This window comes from Pongo pygmaeus, chromosome 12, assembly GCF_028885625.2.
Source record: "Pongo pygmaeus isolate AG05252 chromosome 12, NHGRI_mPonPyg2-v2.0_pri, whole genome shotgun sequence".
In the NCBI taxonomy this organism is placed as follows: domain Eukaryota; kingdom Metazoa; phylum Chordata; class Mammalia; order Primates; family Hominidae; genus Pongo; species Pongo pygmaeus.
This window is the reverse complement of record NC_072385.2, coordinates 43,697,886-43,711,916: the sequence shown is the minus strand read 5'-3', so window position 1 is coordinate 43,711,916 and position 14,031 is coordinate 43,697,886. Positions and strand designations below refer to the sequence as shown.

Sequence of the window (14,031 nt, the reverse complement as noted above, 5' to 3'; positions counted from 1 at the left end):
AAATATGTAAAATAATCCCCAGATTTCACAAACTGTATTAGCCCCAACTAGTTCCCTGTCTCCTCTATGACCTCCTTTGTGGGTGAACATTAAATGAGTTAATAAAACAGCAAGTAGTTAAATTCATCTGAGCGGGTCAGATAATAGACAACCAAGTAAGCAGGCTAATGAAAGAATCGGCATCAGTAACATGGGTTTAAAAAAAAAAAAAAAGGGCCAGGCACAGTGGTTCATGCTATAATCCCAGCACTTTGGGAGGCCAAGGTGGGTGGTTCACCAGAGCTCAAGAGTTCCAGACCAGCCTCAGCAGCATAGCGAAACCCCATCTCTACAAAAAATACAAAATTAGCCAGGTGTGGTGGCTTATGCTTGTAGTCACAACTACTCGTGGGGCTGATGTGGGAGGATCACCTGAGCCTGGGAAGTCAAGGCTGCAGTGAGCCATGATCCTGCCACTGCACTCTAGACTGGGTGACAGAGTGAGACCCTGACTCAAAAAAGAAAAAAAAAAAAAATTCTGGATTCCCAATTACCACTTTTTAAGTTTCTAGGGTCATTCTCTTTTTCATTGAGACAGGGTCTCACTCTGTCACCAGGCTGGAGTACAGTGGTGCAATCACAGCTCACTGCAGCCTTGACCTCCTAGGCTCAAGCGACCCTCCTACCTTGGTCTCCCAAACTGTTGGGATTATAGGCATGAGCCACCACACCTGGCCTCTCAGGTCACTCTGAGGCAAGGCAACTGGTTTAGAGATGGGCATGTACAGCAACCCATCCAGAATTCCTGTTACGTAAGCCTTCCTCAGAGGTCTAAGTGGTCTTTCATTTTCTAGAAGGAAGCAGAGAAAATGTATTCGGTTATTTGAATTAAATTTTAGCATACAGACACCTTGTCTAAAGCCCTTCAGACCGATAGTTGCCAAAGTCATAGTTATGAGAAATTTACTTTTTTGAGGGGGTTTGCTTTTAAAAAGAACTCTCAGGGACAGGCAAATCTACATTAAGCAAATAATGTGAAAAACATAACTAAAACGATCTACTTAATTTTACCTGTTTTAGAACGCAGATTCCCAGTAGCAAAAAGGTATTCAAATGGTTTTGTAAGGTCTATTCCCATTGTAAAAATCCTCATCAAATTGTCAGTGTTCATGGAAACATTGGTCTTCTGAGCCTTCTTATCAAAAGCTATTTTAATAGACACTAACCAACCTTCCAGTTTTTCCTGAAATAAGAAAAAAAATTAATATAAAATAGTATGTGAGCCAGGTGTGGTGGCTCACATCTATAATCCCAGGATTGGGTGGATCGCTTGAGACCAAGAGTTCAACATGAGACTGGGCAAAATGGTGAAACAAAACCCTGTCTCTACAAAAAATTTAAAAATTAGCCAGAAGGGCGTGGGGTGAGGGGTGGGGCATGCCTGTAGTTCCAGCTACTCGGGAGGCTGAGGCAGAAGGATCACTTGAGTCCAGGAGCCTAAGGCTTCAGTGAGCCATGACTGTGCCACTGCACTCCAGCCTGGGAAACAGGGCAAGACCCTATTCTCAATAAAATAAAATAGTATGTGTTTCAATTATCACAAACTTCATATTTATTCCCATGTAATCTGTACAATCTTTAACAAAGGTCTACTAACATACATCAAAACCAAAAACCTGAAAGAGGGCTTTTCAGGTGCAGAAAGGATAGCTCTTCAATGTCACACCCTCCTTCACCCATTATACTTGTTATACACCTAAAAACAATCACACGAACTACACAGTCCATCTTAATCTATGCTGCCAACACTCAGTGAAATGGCTAAAGCAGCCTCCAATTCCAAAATTACAGCTAGATTGGAGGAATGAGTTCTGGTATTCTGCAGCACTTAGGTTGAATACAGTTAAGTGTATTTGTTGTATATTTTCTCACCGCAGCCTCAACCTCCTGGGTTCAAGGGATCCCCCTGCCTCAAACTCCTGAGTAGGTGGGACCATAGGTATGTGCCACCATGCCTGGCTAATTTTTAAATTTTTTTTGTGGAGATGGGGTCTCACTTTGTTGCCTAGGCTGGTCTCAAACTCCTGGGCTCAAGCAATCCTCTTGCCTCAGCTTCCAAAGTGCTGGGATTACAGGCGTGAGCCACCAGGCCCAGCCTTGTTGTATATTTTCAAAAAGCTAGAAGAGGGCATTTTGAACGTTCACAACACAAAAAAATGATACATGTTTGAGGTGATGAATGTGTTACTCTGATTTGATCATTATACATTATTTACATATATGGAAATATCACTGCATACCCCATAAATACGTAGTTATTACATGTCAACTAAAAATAAAAGAAAAAAAGACTATACACCATCAGCACTTCCAATGGGTGGTTCAGAAACCATTGAAAATACCTAAGAGAATGTTTGAAATAGGTTCTCTCCTATATTTGATATTTGGAAGAAAACCTGGAAGATGTACATAGGTCACTTAATCACTGTATGCGTTTTCCAGCAGGCCCCTGAGTCAACACATTAGCCATTGACTATTGATAATCCACCTCTTCAAACTACCAGTGTTTGAACACTCACACTTGAAAGACGTAACTATTCTTCCAGAAGACAGCACTTGAAGTGACACATTTCATTTCTGTATATTCTCTGGCACTGACACTGCATTTAATGTCACTGTGTGGTGCAGTAATATTAAATTTTCAGTACTTGGAAGGAATAAATTTTGGAGAGGTGTGGGAAGAAGGAATATATTTTATAAAATGTTACAATGAATATCACAACTGACAACACACTAGTAGGATTTGTAAGTACACTGCTAAAAATCTGTAATGTACAGATAAGGAAATTACCAGAGAGTGAAGGAAGCTGTTAGCTCACCCAACAAGGGTGTTAACGTAGGTTTGGTCTCTATCAAGTGAACCTAGAGGATCAAGTTTGAATGGAAGAGCCTGGCATCACTGCTCCACCTCTGCTGGTTGCTGTTTAGATTCCTTTCTTGAGCCTACATCTTCCTGTGTCATAAATGTTTTTATCAGGTGTACACTGAACACTTTATCTTCACAGTCGAGATGGAATAAGAAGCCCTGGATCCTGACAACTGATTTATTTGTGTTCTTCTGCCTTTTTTCCATAACTATGTCTACTTCATTATTTGGGTTTAAAATCAAAGCCAGAAAAGCTAACTCAAGTGTTTTATGGTTAATCTACAAATAATACACAAAATACGGTTGCTATTTTTCAATTTTATATTGCTTATTTCAATGTAAATACAATGTGAATTTTTAACAGTCTATAATTCATCCTATGTCATGGTCATGTATCTTCTGAAGATTGTTTTTATGCTCCAAACTCAAAGGTAGTACTACATTACTCAAGTAATGTAGTAACTCTAGCTGGTAAGGAAATCAGATACTCGGCAATGAATTCTCTGAAAAAGCCCCAATTTTCCCTTTGTTTCTCTCATTGCTGAAACAGATCACCTTAGTAATGCCTTGCTACAGAAGACTCATTTCTTTTCTTTTTTCTGTTGAGACAGGGTCTTGCTCTGTCACTTAGGCTGGAGTGCAATGGCGTGATCACAGCACACTGCACCCTCCGCCGCCTGGGCTCAAGCAATCCTCTTACCTCAGCCTGCTGAGTAGCTGGGACCACAGGCATGGCCCACCAGGCCTGGCTAAATTTTTAAAAAATTATTTGTAGAGACGAGATTTTGTCTCTGGGCTGTTTGCCCAGATTGGTCTCAAACTCCTGGGCTCAAGTGATCCTCCCACCTTGGCCTCCCAAAGTGCTGGGATTACAGGTGTGAACCACTGCACTAGGCATTTTTTTCTTTTTGAGATAAGGTCTTGCTCTTTTGCCCAAGCTAGAGTGCAGTGGCATGATCACCCCTTATTGCAGCCTTGACCTCTTGGGCTCAGGGATCCTCCCACCTCAGCCTCGCAAGTGGCTGGGACCACAGTCATGTACCACCATGCCCAGCTAACAGTTTTTTTTTGGAGACAGGGTCTTGCTCTGTCACCCAGGCTGGAGTGCAGTGGCGTGATCTCAGCTCACTGTAACCTCCGTCTCCCAGGCTCATGCAATTCTCCTGCCTCAGCCTCCTGAGTAGCTGGGATTGTAGGAGCATGCCAGCGTGCCCAGCTAATTTTTATATTTTTTGTAAAGACAGGGTTTTGCCATGTTGCCCAGGCTAGTCTTGACCTCCTGAGCTCAGGAGATCCACCCACCTTGGCATCTCAAAGTGCTGGGATTATAGGCGTGAGCCACTGCACCCGGCCATTGCTAATAGTTTTTATTATTTCTGTAGCAATCTCTCTATGTTGTCCAGGCTGGTCTCAAACTCCTTGGGCTCAAGTTACCCTTCTGCCTCAGCCTCCCAAAGAGCTGGGATTATAGGCATGAGCTACTGTACCCCCGGTCTCATTTCTTTTTCTTTTTTTCCTAATTAGGAATTGATGTGGAATGAAGACACATTTCTAAGTGTGGAATACAATGAGCCCACCATGCTTCACTTTAAGTAGATGGGAAATGTAAATTAACCTTTACTTGAAATCTTTAATTTAATAACAGATTAAATTAATAAGAGAAAACTTATGCTACCTGCTTTCAATTTTTGTCAGGAAAATTCTAGGCTGCTGAAATTTTTCAATCTAATTTTATGGACACAGAGCAAACAGAAACGAAGATTATTACCTTTTGGGGAGAATATAAATAAGAATTACTACCTAGATAAGAAATTAGAAGGCCGGGCGTGGTAGCTCACGCCTGTAATCCCAGCATTTTAGGAGGCCAAGGCGGGTGGCTCACTTGAGGTCAGGAGTTCGAGACCAGCCTGGCCAACATGGTGAAATCCCGTCTCTACTAAAAATAAAAAAAGTAGCCAGGCATGGTGGCACGTGCCTGTAATCCTAGATACCCGGGAGGCTGAGGCAGGAGAATCGCTTGAACCCAGGAGGCAGAAGTTGCAGTGAGCCGAGATCATGGCACTGCACTCCAGCCTGGGAGACAGAGCAAGACTCTTTCTCAAAACAAAATAAAATAAATTAGAAGCCAGGCACAGTGGCTCACACCTGTAATCCCAGCACTTTGGGAGGCTGAGGCAGGTGGATCACCTGAGGCCAGGAGTTCAAGACCAGCCTGGCTGACATGGTGAAACCCCATCTCTACTAAAAACACAATACATTACCTCTTAGATTACATCTTTTTGGGGATACGATGCAAAATATAAAATGCCACTGCATCAACATTCTTATGAAATCATCTTTTGTGCCATGCCAATTTTCTCTCTATATACATCTACAGTCAAATTTCACTACTCACAGTAGTTATGTTCTAGTGAACACTGAATTAACACATACGAAACCACTGCTCCTGGGCAAAAATACAGGGCTGGGTTCCTGCAAGTCTCTGGTCATAACATTCTGGTCAACGGATCAACCATACAATCTTGTTTAATGCAAGCTTTTCTTGAAAGGCACCTTATTTAACATACCTTGTTAATTCATTAACACTGAACACTAGACAGTACTTCGGTGCTATGCTTGGGGACCGTTATAAACAGCAAAAACTGGCCAGGCACAGTGGCTCATGTCTCCAATCCTATCACTTTGGGAGGCTGAAATGGGAGGATCACATGAGCCTAGGAGTTTGAGATCAGCCTGTACAACACAGTGGGACCCTGTTTCTACAAAAAAAATTAAAAATTAGCCGGGTGTGGTAGTGAATGTCTATAGTCCCAGCTGCTCAGGAGGCTGAGGTGGGAGGATTGCTTGAGCCTGGGAGGTTGAGGTTGAGGCTGAGACCCTGTCTCAAAAAAAAAAAAAAAAGTCACTAAGAAGAAACACGACAATGTGAAAAACATAGCACTGAATACACCTCAAAAAGGGCCCTCTTTATAGTATGAGCTGAAACAGGAAAGCAGAGCATCACCCTGCCCCGCCTCAGCTGTAACATTTGTCTCAGAAGACCCAAATTCTTCACTGCTCTGCTCATGTGTATGAATAATCATGAAAGCACCGAGTAGTGACATTAAGGTTACAAATAAATTTTAGCCAGTGAGCGAATTCACAAATACAGAATCTACAAATAATGAGGATCAACCATATGTATGAATATAGGCCATTTGCTTTTTATCATTAACACTGTGACCAAGATTTGATGTGATCTTTATATAAAAATATCAAGCAAATTTCCAAACCTGGTGTTAAGCTAGGATTTCTGACTCCCTTACTGCTAAATGAACAAACAAAAAAGAGACCACATAAAATGCCAAAACTAGAAACTATAAACATGCAGAAAACAGTACTGCTGGACAAAGTCACACCATTCCACAAGTGGTACCACTGGCCAAGGGTGGACATAGCACGCATTTACCTTCAGGAACATAAGGAAGAGCTGACCCGGTGTGAGGACTTCTTGGTTCACTAAACTATCAGGATTGTCCTCCATGCACTCTCCTTTGGCTAAAGCAAAGAGCTTTCGCGTCATGAGACAAAGCATATAAAACTTTTCAGTATTGGATTTCAAGTGGATACAGATGCACTGGCTGTGAAAACGAAAAAAAAAAAAAAGCTTCAAACAATTCAGTTGGTAATACTACTTAATGTTCTATTAACCAAGATCCCCAACTCATGCTTACTTAACTTTAATTAAATAAAATTAAGCATTCAGTTTTTGAGCTGCACTGGCCACATTTGAAGTGTTTATCATACGGCTGGTGGCTATGCACTGGACAGCACCAGTATGGAGCTGGCTTCTTTAGTAATTATACAGTGGTTATATAAGACAACGTCCTTGCTTTGGAGAAATAAAGAGACACAATCCCTGCAACTTTCAAACCATACAGAAGAAAAATGTACATCTGTGTACACAGAAAGTAAAAAAGTAAATGTAAATGAATGAAATGTTCACAATTAGTGAATATAAGAATCCAATGTACTATTTGGACATTATTCTGGAAGTCTGAAATGATTTCAAAATAAAAGTTAAAAAGTACTATAAAATAAAACACGACTACTAAAAAAATACAAGTAAGGAGGGCCACAAAAACAAAGGTAGCCCCCGGCTAGCAAGGACCAGAATTCTACCCCAAGATTCATTCTCATTCCCAAATGACTCACCTGCCCAAACTGCAACCAATACAAAAAACCACTGACAGCCCTCCACCTCTCCAAAAATAGTTTAGACAAAGCACACATACTTGAACAGGAACTCCGCAGCTTGCTCATTTGGATACCAGTCAGGAACATTGAGTTTTACTCTGAAGCATTCACCTAGGTAGTTAAGGACCTGTTTTTGTGTCGAACAACCCTCTTCCATTACAATCCTTAACATCTGAGAAACAGAGTTCCTAAGGAAAGAATCATCCTCTTTTCCTTTGATGAGCTCCTGAAAGATCTGATAATCAGAAAAGCTGACAAGTGCCTACAATAGAAAATAAAAAGTTTAATTGCTCACTAATAACTAAAATATTTTATCTATTCACTAATAATTATCTTCTCTCATTTTTTAATACCCAAGGAAAATTAGTACTCTGCTATTGCTGAATCAAAGTAAACTCTCTAAAATAAAGCATTCTTTGTATGATAGCCAGACAGCAAAATGGCCTCCAGGGTCCTCATCTCTTGGTGTTCACAAATGTGTAGTTTCCTCCCATGCCAAATCAAGGCTGGCCTGCTTGACCAAAAGAATGTGGTGAAAAAGATAATGGGAGACTCCCAGGGCTAGGTCACAAAGGGCACTGCAGCTTTTGCCTTCTGCATCTTCTGCTCTCTGTTCTCTCAGCTAACTATGTGGAGGAAGACAGTTGCCTCAAGCAGCCTACAGAAAGGACCATGTAGAGAGCAACCCCATGAGGAGACCTCCTGCCAAAAACCAGCACTGATTTGCCAGCCATGTGAGTGGGCCACCTTGGAAGTCCTCAAAATGACTGCAGTCCTATCTGACATCTCCATGCAACCTCCTGAGACCCTGGGCCACAATTGCCCAGCCAAAGCACTCCCAAACTCCAGACCCACAGAAACTGTGAGACAGAAATGTTTATTGAGTTTTAAGCTATTGAATTTTGAGGTAATTTGTTTTGGAGCAGTAGATAACTAGTACAGTATTATTTTAACAAGGAGAATCCATCCAATCTGCACAGGATACTACCCCCAATGAATTTCTTCATAACAAAAGAATGCATTCATTAAGTCATACCTTAAGTGCAAATCCCAAAGGAAGAAAAAACAGTTCCTTCCGGTAAATAAAGTTCAACATAACAGTGCCATTTTCCAAGTAGTGGAGGTTCATATTGACAGCGGAATGTTCTTCCCTCACACAGTGCATTGAAACTCCTATTGAACCAAACAACAAAAAAATCAGAAACTCACTGATACTATAATTGCTTCAACCATTTTTTTCTGAACAATCTTACCCTCTTAGACAGAATTAAAGCCAAATCACTAAGTTTAGCCAAGACTGACAATCAAAAATGTTTCTAAACCTCAGCAAATGTCCTCTTGCATGCAAAATCTACCCAGATTGAGAAACACTAATGTAAAATAACTGAAACTATGAACTTAAGCAAACTTCAAAGTTTCCCTCCAGGACAGAGTCCACGTCTTTTAGCACTTTATATCCGCCTTAAACTGTGGAGTCTGGTCAAGACATGGTGCTTGATCTAATAGTTCCAATGGAGAAAAGTAGAATTTTAGATTTTATTTCAGTTTCAGGCAAAGACTGCTAAGACATACTACCATCAACTGATGCAAAGGAAAATGACTAGACATTCGGGCACGCTGTTTTTCTAGGTATAGTATGTATGGCTATAATTAAGGTCTGATTTTTAGCTCAACTATCAGGACAAATTGTTTAACTGTCACGGTTGCTCAAGAATACAACATGCTGCCTTAGGCATTGTCAAAGAGAATGCTCAAACAGAGGCCAGGTGGCTGTCAGACAGAGACCCTGAGGGGTGTGCCACAGTGGCCTGAACCAGAAGACATCCAAGGCCCACATTCACCTATGGCCAAGCCAGACTAGCTTTCATCTTCATAAGCAGTAACAAAAATACACATGCTCTTTCAGTTTGCAAAAGTGCAGTAGCCTGAACCAGAAGACAGCCGAGACCCACACCCACTTATGGCCAAGCCAGACTAGCTTTCATCTTCATAAGTAGTAACAAAAATACACATGCTCTTTCAGTTAGCAACAGTGAAACATAATAGAAAGTTGGTTTTCCACTATGAAATTTTTGTTAATTTTAAAATGCTTATAATTGATAAAAATCATATATATTCAAGGTGGACAATACCTTGAATATAATATACATATATTATAATGATTTCTACAATCAAAACTGATGAAAACATCAATCACCACCCATAGTTATCATTTGTATGTATGTGTGCACGCATGTGTGGTTGAGACACTTAAAATGTACTCATCAAATTTTAAGTAAGCAGTACAGTATTACTATCGTCACCAGGCTATACATCAGATCCCCAGAACTTATTCATCTTGTAACTGCAAGTCTGTATCCTCTGACTAACATCTCTCCATTTCTTCTTCCATCCCAATTATGAAAACTTAACACAGGAATGCTCAATAGAAAAACAACAAAAAACAAAAGAAAGGTCAGACACAGTGGCTCATGCATGTAATCTCAGCACTCTGGGAGGCCGAGGTGGAAGGACTGCTTGAGCCCAAGAGTTCGAGATCAGCCTGGGCAACATGGTGAAACCCCATCCTCCCAAAAAAAAAAAAAAAAAAAAAAATTAGCCAGGCATGGTGGGAAGTGCCTGTAGTCCCAGCTACTTGGAAGGCTGGGGTGGGAGGATCATCTGAGCCTGGGAAGGTCGAGGCTATGGCGAGCTGTGATCACACCACTCTGCACTCCAGCCTGGGTGACAAAGTGAGACCCTGTCTCAGGAAAAAAAAAAAAAAAAAAAAATCAAAGACTATTTAGATGGATCTACTTTAAAAAAAAAAAAAGATTTTAAATTTTCCTTAAAAAACATGCTAATAATCTCCAGAACTTACCATAATGAGTATAACCAGGCCCTCTGGTTTTCCATTTTGGTCTTACCATTGCAATGGGAAAATTTCTCCGAGGCATAATTAACATTCGGATGACTTTTTCAATGCCATTGATTATAAAATAGCCCCCCATTTCCTGCCAAAAAGACAATTGCAACTTGTTAAACAAAGATACATGACTAACTGTAAACATGAACTTCATTCCTAGCCAAAGGTAGTACAACACACAGAACAGGAACACAGAGGTGAAACGTACTACTGATCCCTTGAAAACAGTACACGGACACTGTCTTTGTGTGAATTAACAGTTTTCTCAAGTATATCACAAAGGTCCTAGGGACATGAGAAAAAAGTATGGAAGAAAAACAGGGTACTTCTCTTTATCAGACAGGCTCAACCTAACTTGCCTTTCTGTCCCCTAAAATGACTTCAGTCTTCAAATAACACTAAAAAAAACTTACTCCAAAGAGGGGTTGAAAGATAAAAACTGGGCCGGGCACGGTGGCTCACACCTGTAATCCCAGCACTTTGGGAGGCCGAGACGGGCACATCAGGAGGTCAGGAGATCGAGACCATCCTGGCTAACACGGTGAAACCCCGTCTCTACTAAAAATACAAAAAATTAGCCGGGAGTGGTGGCACACGCCTGTAGTCCCAGCTACTCGGGAGGCTGAGGCAGGGAATGGCGTGAACCCGGGAGGTGGAGCTTGCAGTGAGCCACGATCGCGCCACTGCACTCCAGCCTGGGCGACAGAGCAAGACTCTGTCTCAAAAAAAAAAAAAAAAAAGAAAGATAAAAACTGTAACCATTTTGCTTCCATACTCGACTATGGTTTCCCAAATAAGTTCAAAAGCTTGATTGTATGAAAGCTCTGGAAACCAGAAATTTGGATTAGCTAAATAGAAAAATATCTTTAATAGCTCTGCTCAATATCACATTTCTGTAATAAACAGCTACTATTTACGAATTGCCTACTATGAAACAGGCATATTATACTAGGTGCTCTATGTTATCATAACATTTAATTCTCATAACAATGAGTGGGGTAGCTATTATGCCCATTTGCAGCAGAGGAAACTGAGGCTCAGGGAGATTAATTTCCCCAAACCACAAGACTGATAAGCGGAAGAGTTGTGTGTCAAACCCAGATCTGACACCAAAACCCTCTTCCCACCACATAACACCATCTACCTATTTAGTAGGCACAGTCTGTTCATCTTGATTACCCCAACTCAACACTGCAAAGCCACCTAATATAGCTGAAAGAAATGATGAAGGGAATGCGTATAAGTCATTTAATATGCGCACAGAATCTTACTGTTAGCAAAGCAGACACTTTTATTTTATTTTTTTAGTGACGGGGTCTCACTGTCTCCCAGGCTGGAGTGCAGTGGCACAATCATGGCTCACTGTAGTCAGGCCTCCTGGGCTCAAGTGATGCTCCTGCCTCAGCCTCCCAATTAGCTGGGACTACAGATCCATGCCACCACCATGCCCAGCTAAATAGACATTTTTGACAATAGCTTTGTGGGTTAAGACAGCTTGAAAAAAAAAAAAAAAACAAATTTCATGGAAGTATGTCTCTATCATTCAGAAAATTAGGGAAAAACCTACCAGTTCTTCCCCCCTGAACAATAATATTCTCTAATTTTATAGCCACTTTTTCATACTGTCTAATTTGATAGTTATTCAGAGCCATACACTGTATGCAGGCAAGATACTGATACCTCTTTCACCTATCCAGAAATTGGAGCAGACAAAGAAAACACTGACACACTTCTTGTCTTCTTACTCCCAACCCAGGCCTTCTCTACTGTCTCACGCCTGGATGCCCGTGATTACCTCTGCCTCCTCATGGTGCTCAATGAGGGCTTGTGGGGGAAGGTTATATAAGTTGCAAAGCTTGGATTTCACCATGATGGGAACATAGCCAAGAAACTGCTTAATGATTCCTTTTGAGATTCCATTCACTGCCCAGCTGATATCGGCCTAAATGAAAACAAGAGAAAAAGTTACTTAACAGAAATATCTGCATTTGTGAGAACAAATGAGTATTTTCAAAGACTGAGGAAGAATATCAATTAAATTATTTTATGCCTTAGATTTAGAAGGTGGGATCTCTTAGACAACAGCACCAAGAAAGCAATTTCTGGCATAAACTTTATTAGGCACCCGCCCTACTCCCAAATATGTGCAGTGTTGAGAGTCACACAGCATCACTAGTACTCACTGTCAACTTCCCACGGTAGGTACACCTTCGGCCCCGGCATTCTGCTGGATAAACGTTGACCTCTTTGCAGATGGTCCCTTTTGGAACTGTAGGTGGACTGATAACAGCATCCAGAATAGTAAAAGAGATACGCTCATCTTTGAAAGCAAATTCAAAGGGAGGTATAGCCTGAAATGCAATTCACACTATTAAATTGCTTGCATTTCCAAGGCATTTTTTCTCTAAGACTCTTCCAAATCTTATGTGTTCTACAAACATTGATGTCTGTGATGCCACTATGACACACCTAAAAAGGACAGTTAAGGCTACCTCCAGTTGGCCGGGCGTGGTGGCTCATGCCTGTAATCCCAACACTTTGGGAGGCCAAGGTGGGAGGATCACGAGGTCAGGAGATCGAGACCATCCTGGCTAACACGGTGAAACCCTGTCTCTACTAAAAATACAAAAAAAAATTAGCCGGGCGTGGTGGTGGGCGCCTGTAGTCCCAGCTACTAGGGAGGCTGAGGCAGGAGAATGGCATGAACCCGAGAGGCAGAGCTTGCAGTGACCCGAGATCACGCCACTGCACTCTAGCCTGGGCGACAGAGTGAGACTCCGTCCCAAAAAAAAAAAAAAAAAGCTACCTCCAGTTTACTCACAACTTCACTAAATACTTAAAACCACAATGCATTATTAGTACAAGATTGTTTTCAGTGACTACATGTGTCAGAGACTGTAGCAGGCTCTAGGGATACAGCTGTGAACCTAACAAAATTCCTGTTCTCTGAACCAAGAGCCTTGTGTATTCTTAACTTGTCTATGTGCATAGCAAGACAAATGGGACTACTGCTAATAGAGCAAGGATACGGAAACATCCTTTAGGATTTAAGACTAGATGCTTAATGTACGATGGCAACGTCATACTGAAACCAGAGCCATGCAAAGGAAAAGATGATGGCCAGGCTGGGTTTCCCTTTCCACAGAAGTTACTTCTTTGTACCATTCTGTGGGGGAAGCTTTGCTGTTCTGAGGAAGGGGCATCACCAAGCTCTCCTATATATTAATTACAAGCAACCTCCTAGCCTTAGTCTTAGAATAATGAAAATGAAAAAATGGAACCAAGAAAGAATACCAAGGAGGTTCTCCACCCTCACGTGAGTTAACTGACCTTTTTTAAATTTTAAAATTTTATCTAAAGCTGGTATTATTTTAGAAATTCGTATTTTATTTAAAAATAAAAGCCAGATGCAGTGGCTTACACCTGTAATTTCAATATCTGGGAGACCAAGTGAGGAGGACTACTTGAGCCCAGGAGTTTGAGACCAGCCTGGGCCACATCGGGAGAGGAGACCCCATCTCTACAAAAAATAAAAATAAAAAAATTAGCTGGGCATAGTGGTGCACGCCTGTGGTCCCAGCTACTCAAGAGGTTGAGATGGGAGGATCACTTGCGCCTGGAAGTTCGAGTCTGCAGTGAGCTATAACCATGCCACTGCATTCCAGCCTAGGTGACAAAGTGAGATCCTGTCTCAAAAAAAAAAAAGAATGGAGTTAGAAAAAGAGAGATTAGAAGATTTGCTTTCTTAAGACGCAGTCGCACTATTTAGAAAGAAATACAGTGAACTGTTGTTATTCATAATAGTTATGTTCTATACAGTTGCCATAAACACTGAATTAGCCAATACTGAACCACTGCTCCTAGGGTAAATACATGGTTAGCTTCCTGCGAGCCTCTGGTCACATTTCATCAATTGATCAATACACAATCTTGCATTATGTGTGTTTCTGTTTAAGGACAGCTTATTTAATACACATTATTGAGT

The 14,031-nt window shown here is 41.2% G+C and overlaps 1 protein-coding gene across 1 annotated transcript in view; it reads right to left on the bottom strand.

Annotated features, from left to right (window-relative positions):
• Positions 1–14,031, bottom strand: part of POLR1B (RNA polymerase I subunit B) — a 34,556-nt gene that overhangs the window by 17,108 nt on the left and 3,417 nt on the right. The window contains exons 2-8 of the mRNA XM_054472148.2: positions 12,230–12,397; positions 11,842–11,988; positions 10,002–10,134; positions 8,178–8,314; positions 7,180–7,403; positions 6,354–6,525; positions 1,051–1,222 (exon numbers count right to left, since the gene is read on the bottom strand). Of these exons, the coding sequence (XP_054328123.1) occupies positions 1,051–1,222; positions 6,354–6,525; positions 7,180–7,403; positions 8,178–8,314; positions 10,002–10,134; positions 11,842–11,988; positions 12,230–12,397 (1,153 nt within the window). The remainder of the gene's footprint in view (positions 1–1,050; positions 1,223–6,353; positions 6,526–7,179; positions 7,404–8,177; positions 8,315–10,001; positions 10,135–11,841; positions 11,989–12,229; positions 12,398–14,031) is intronic.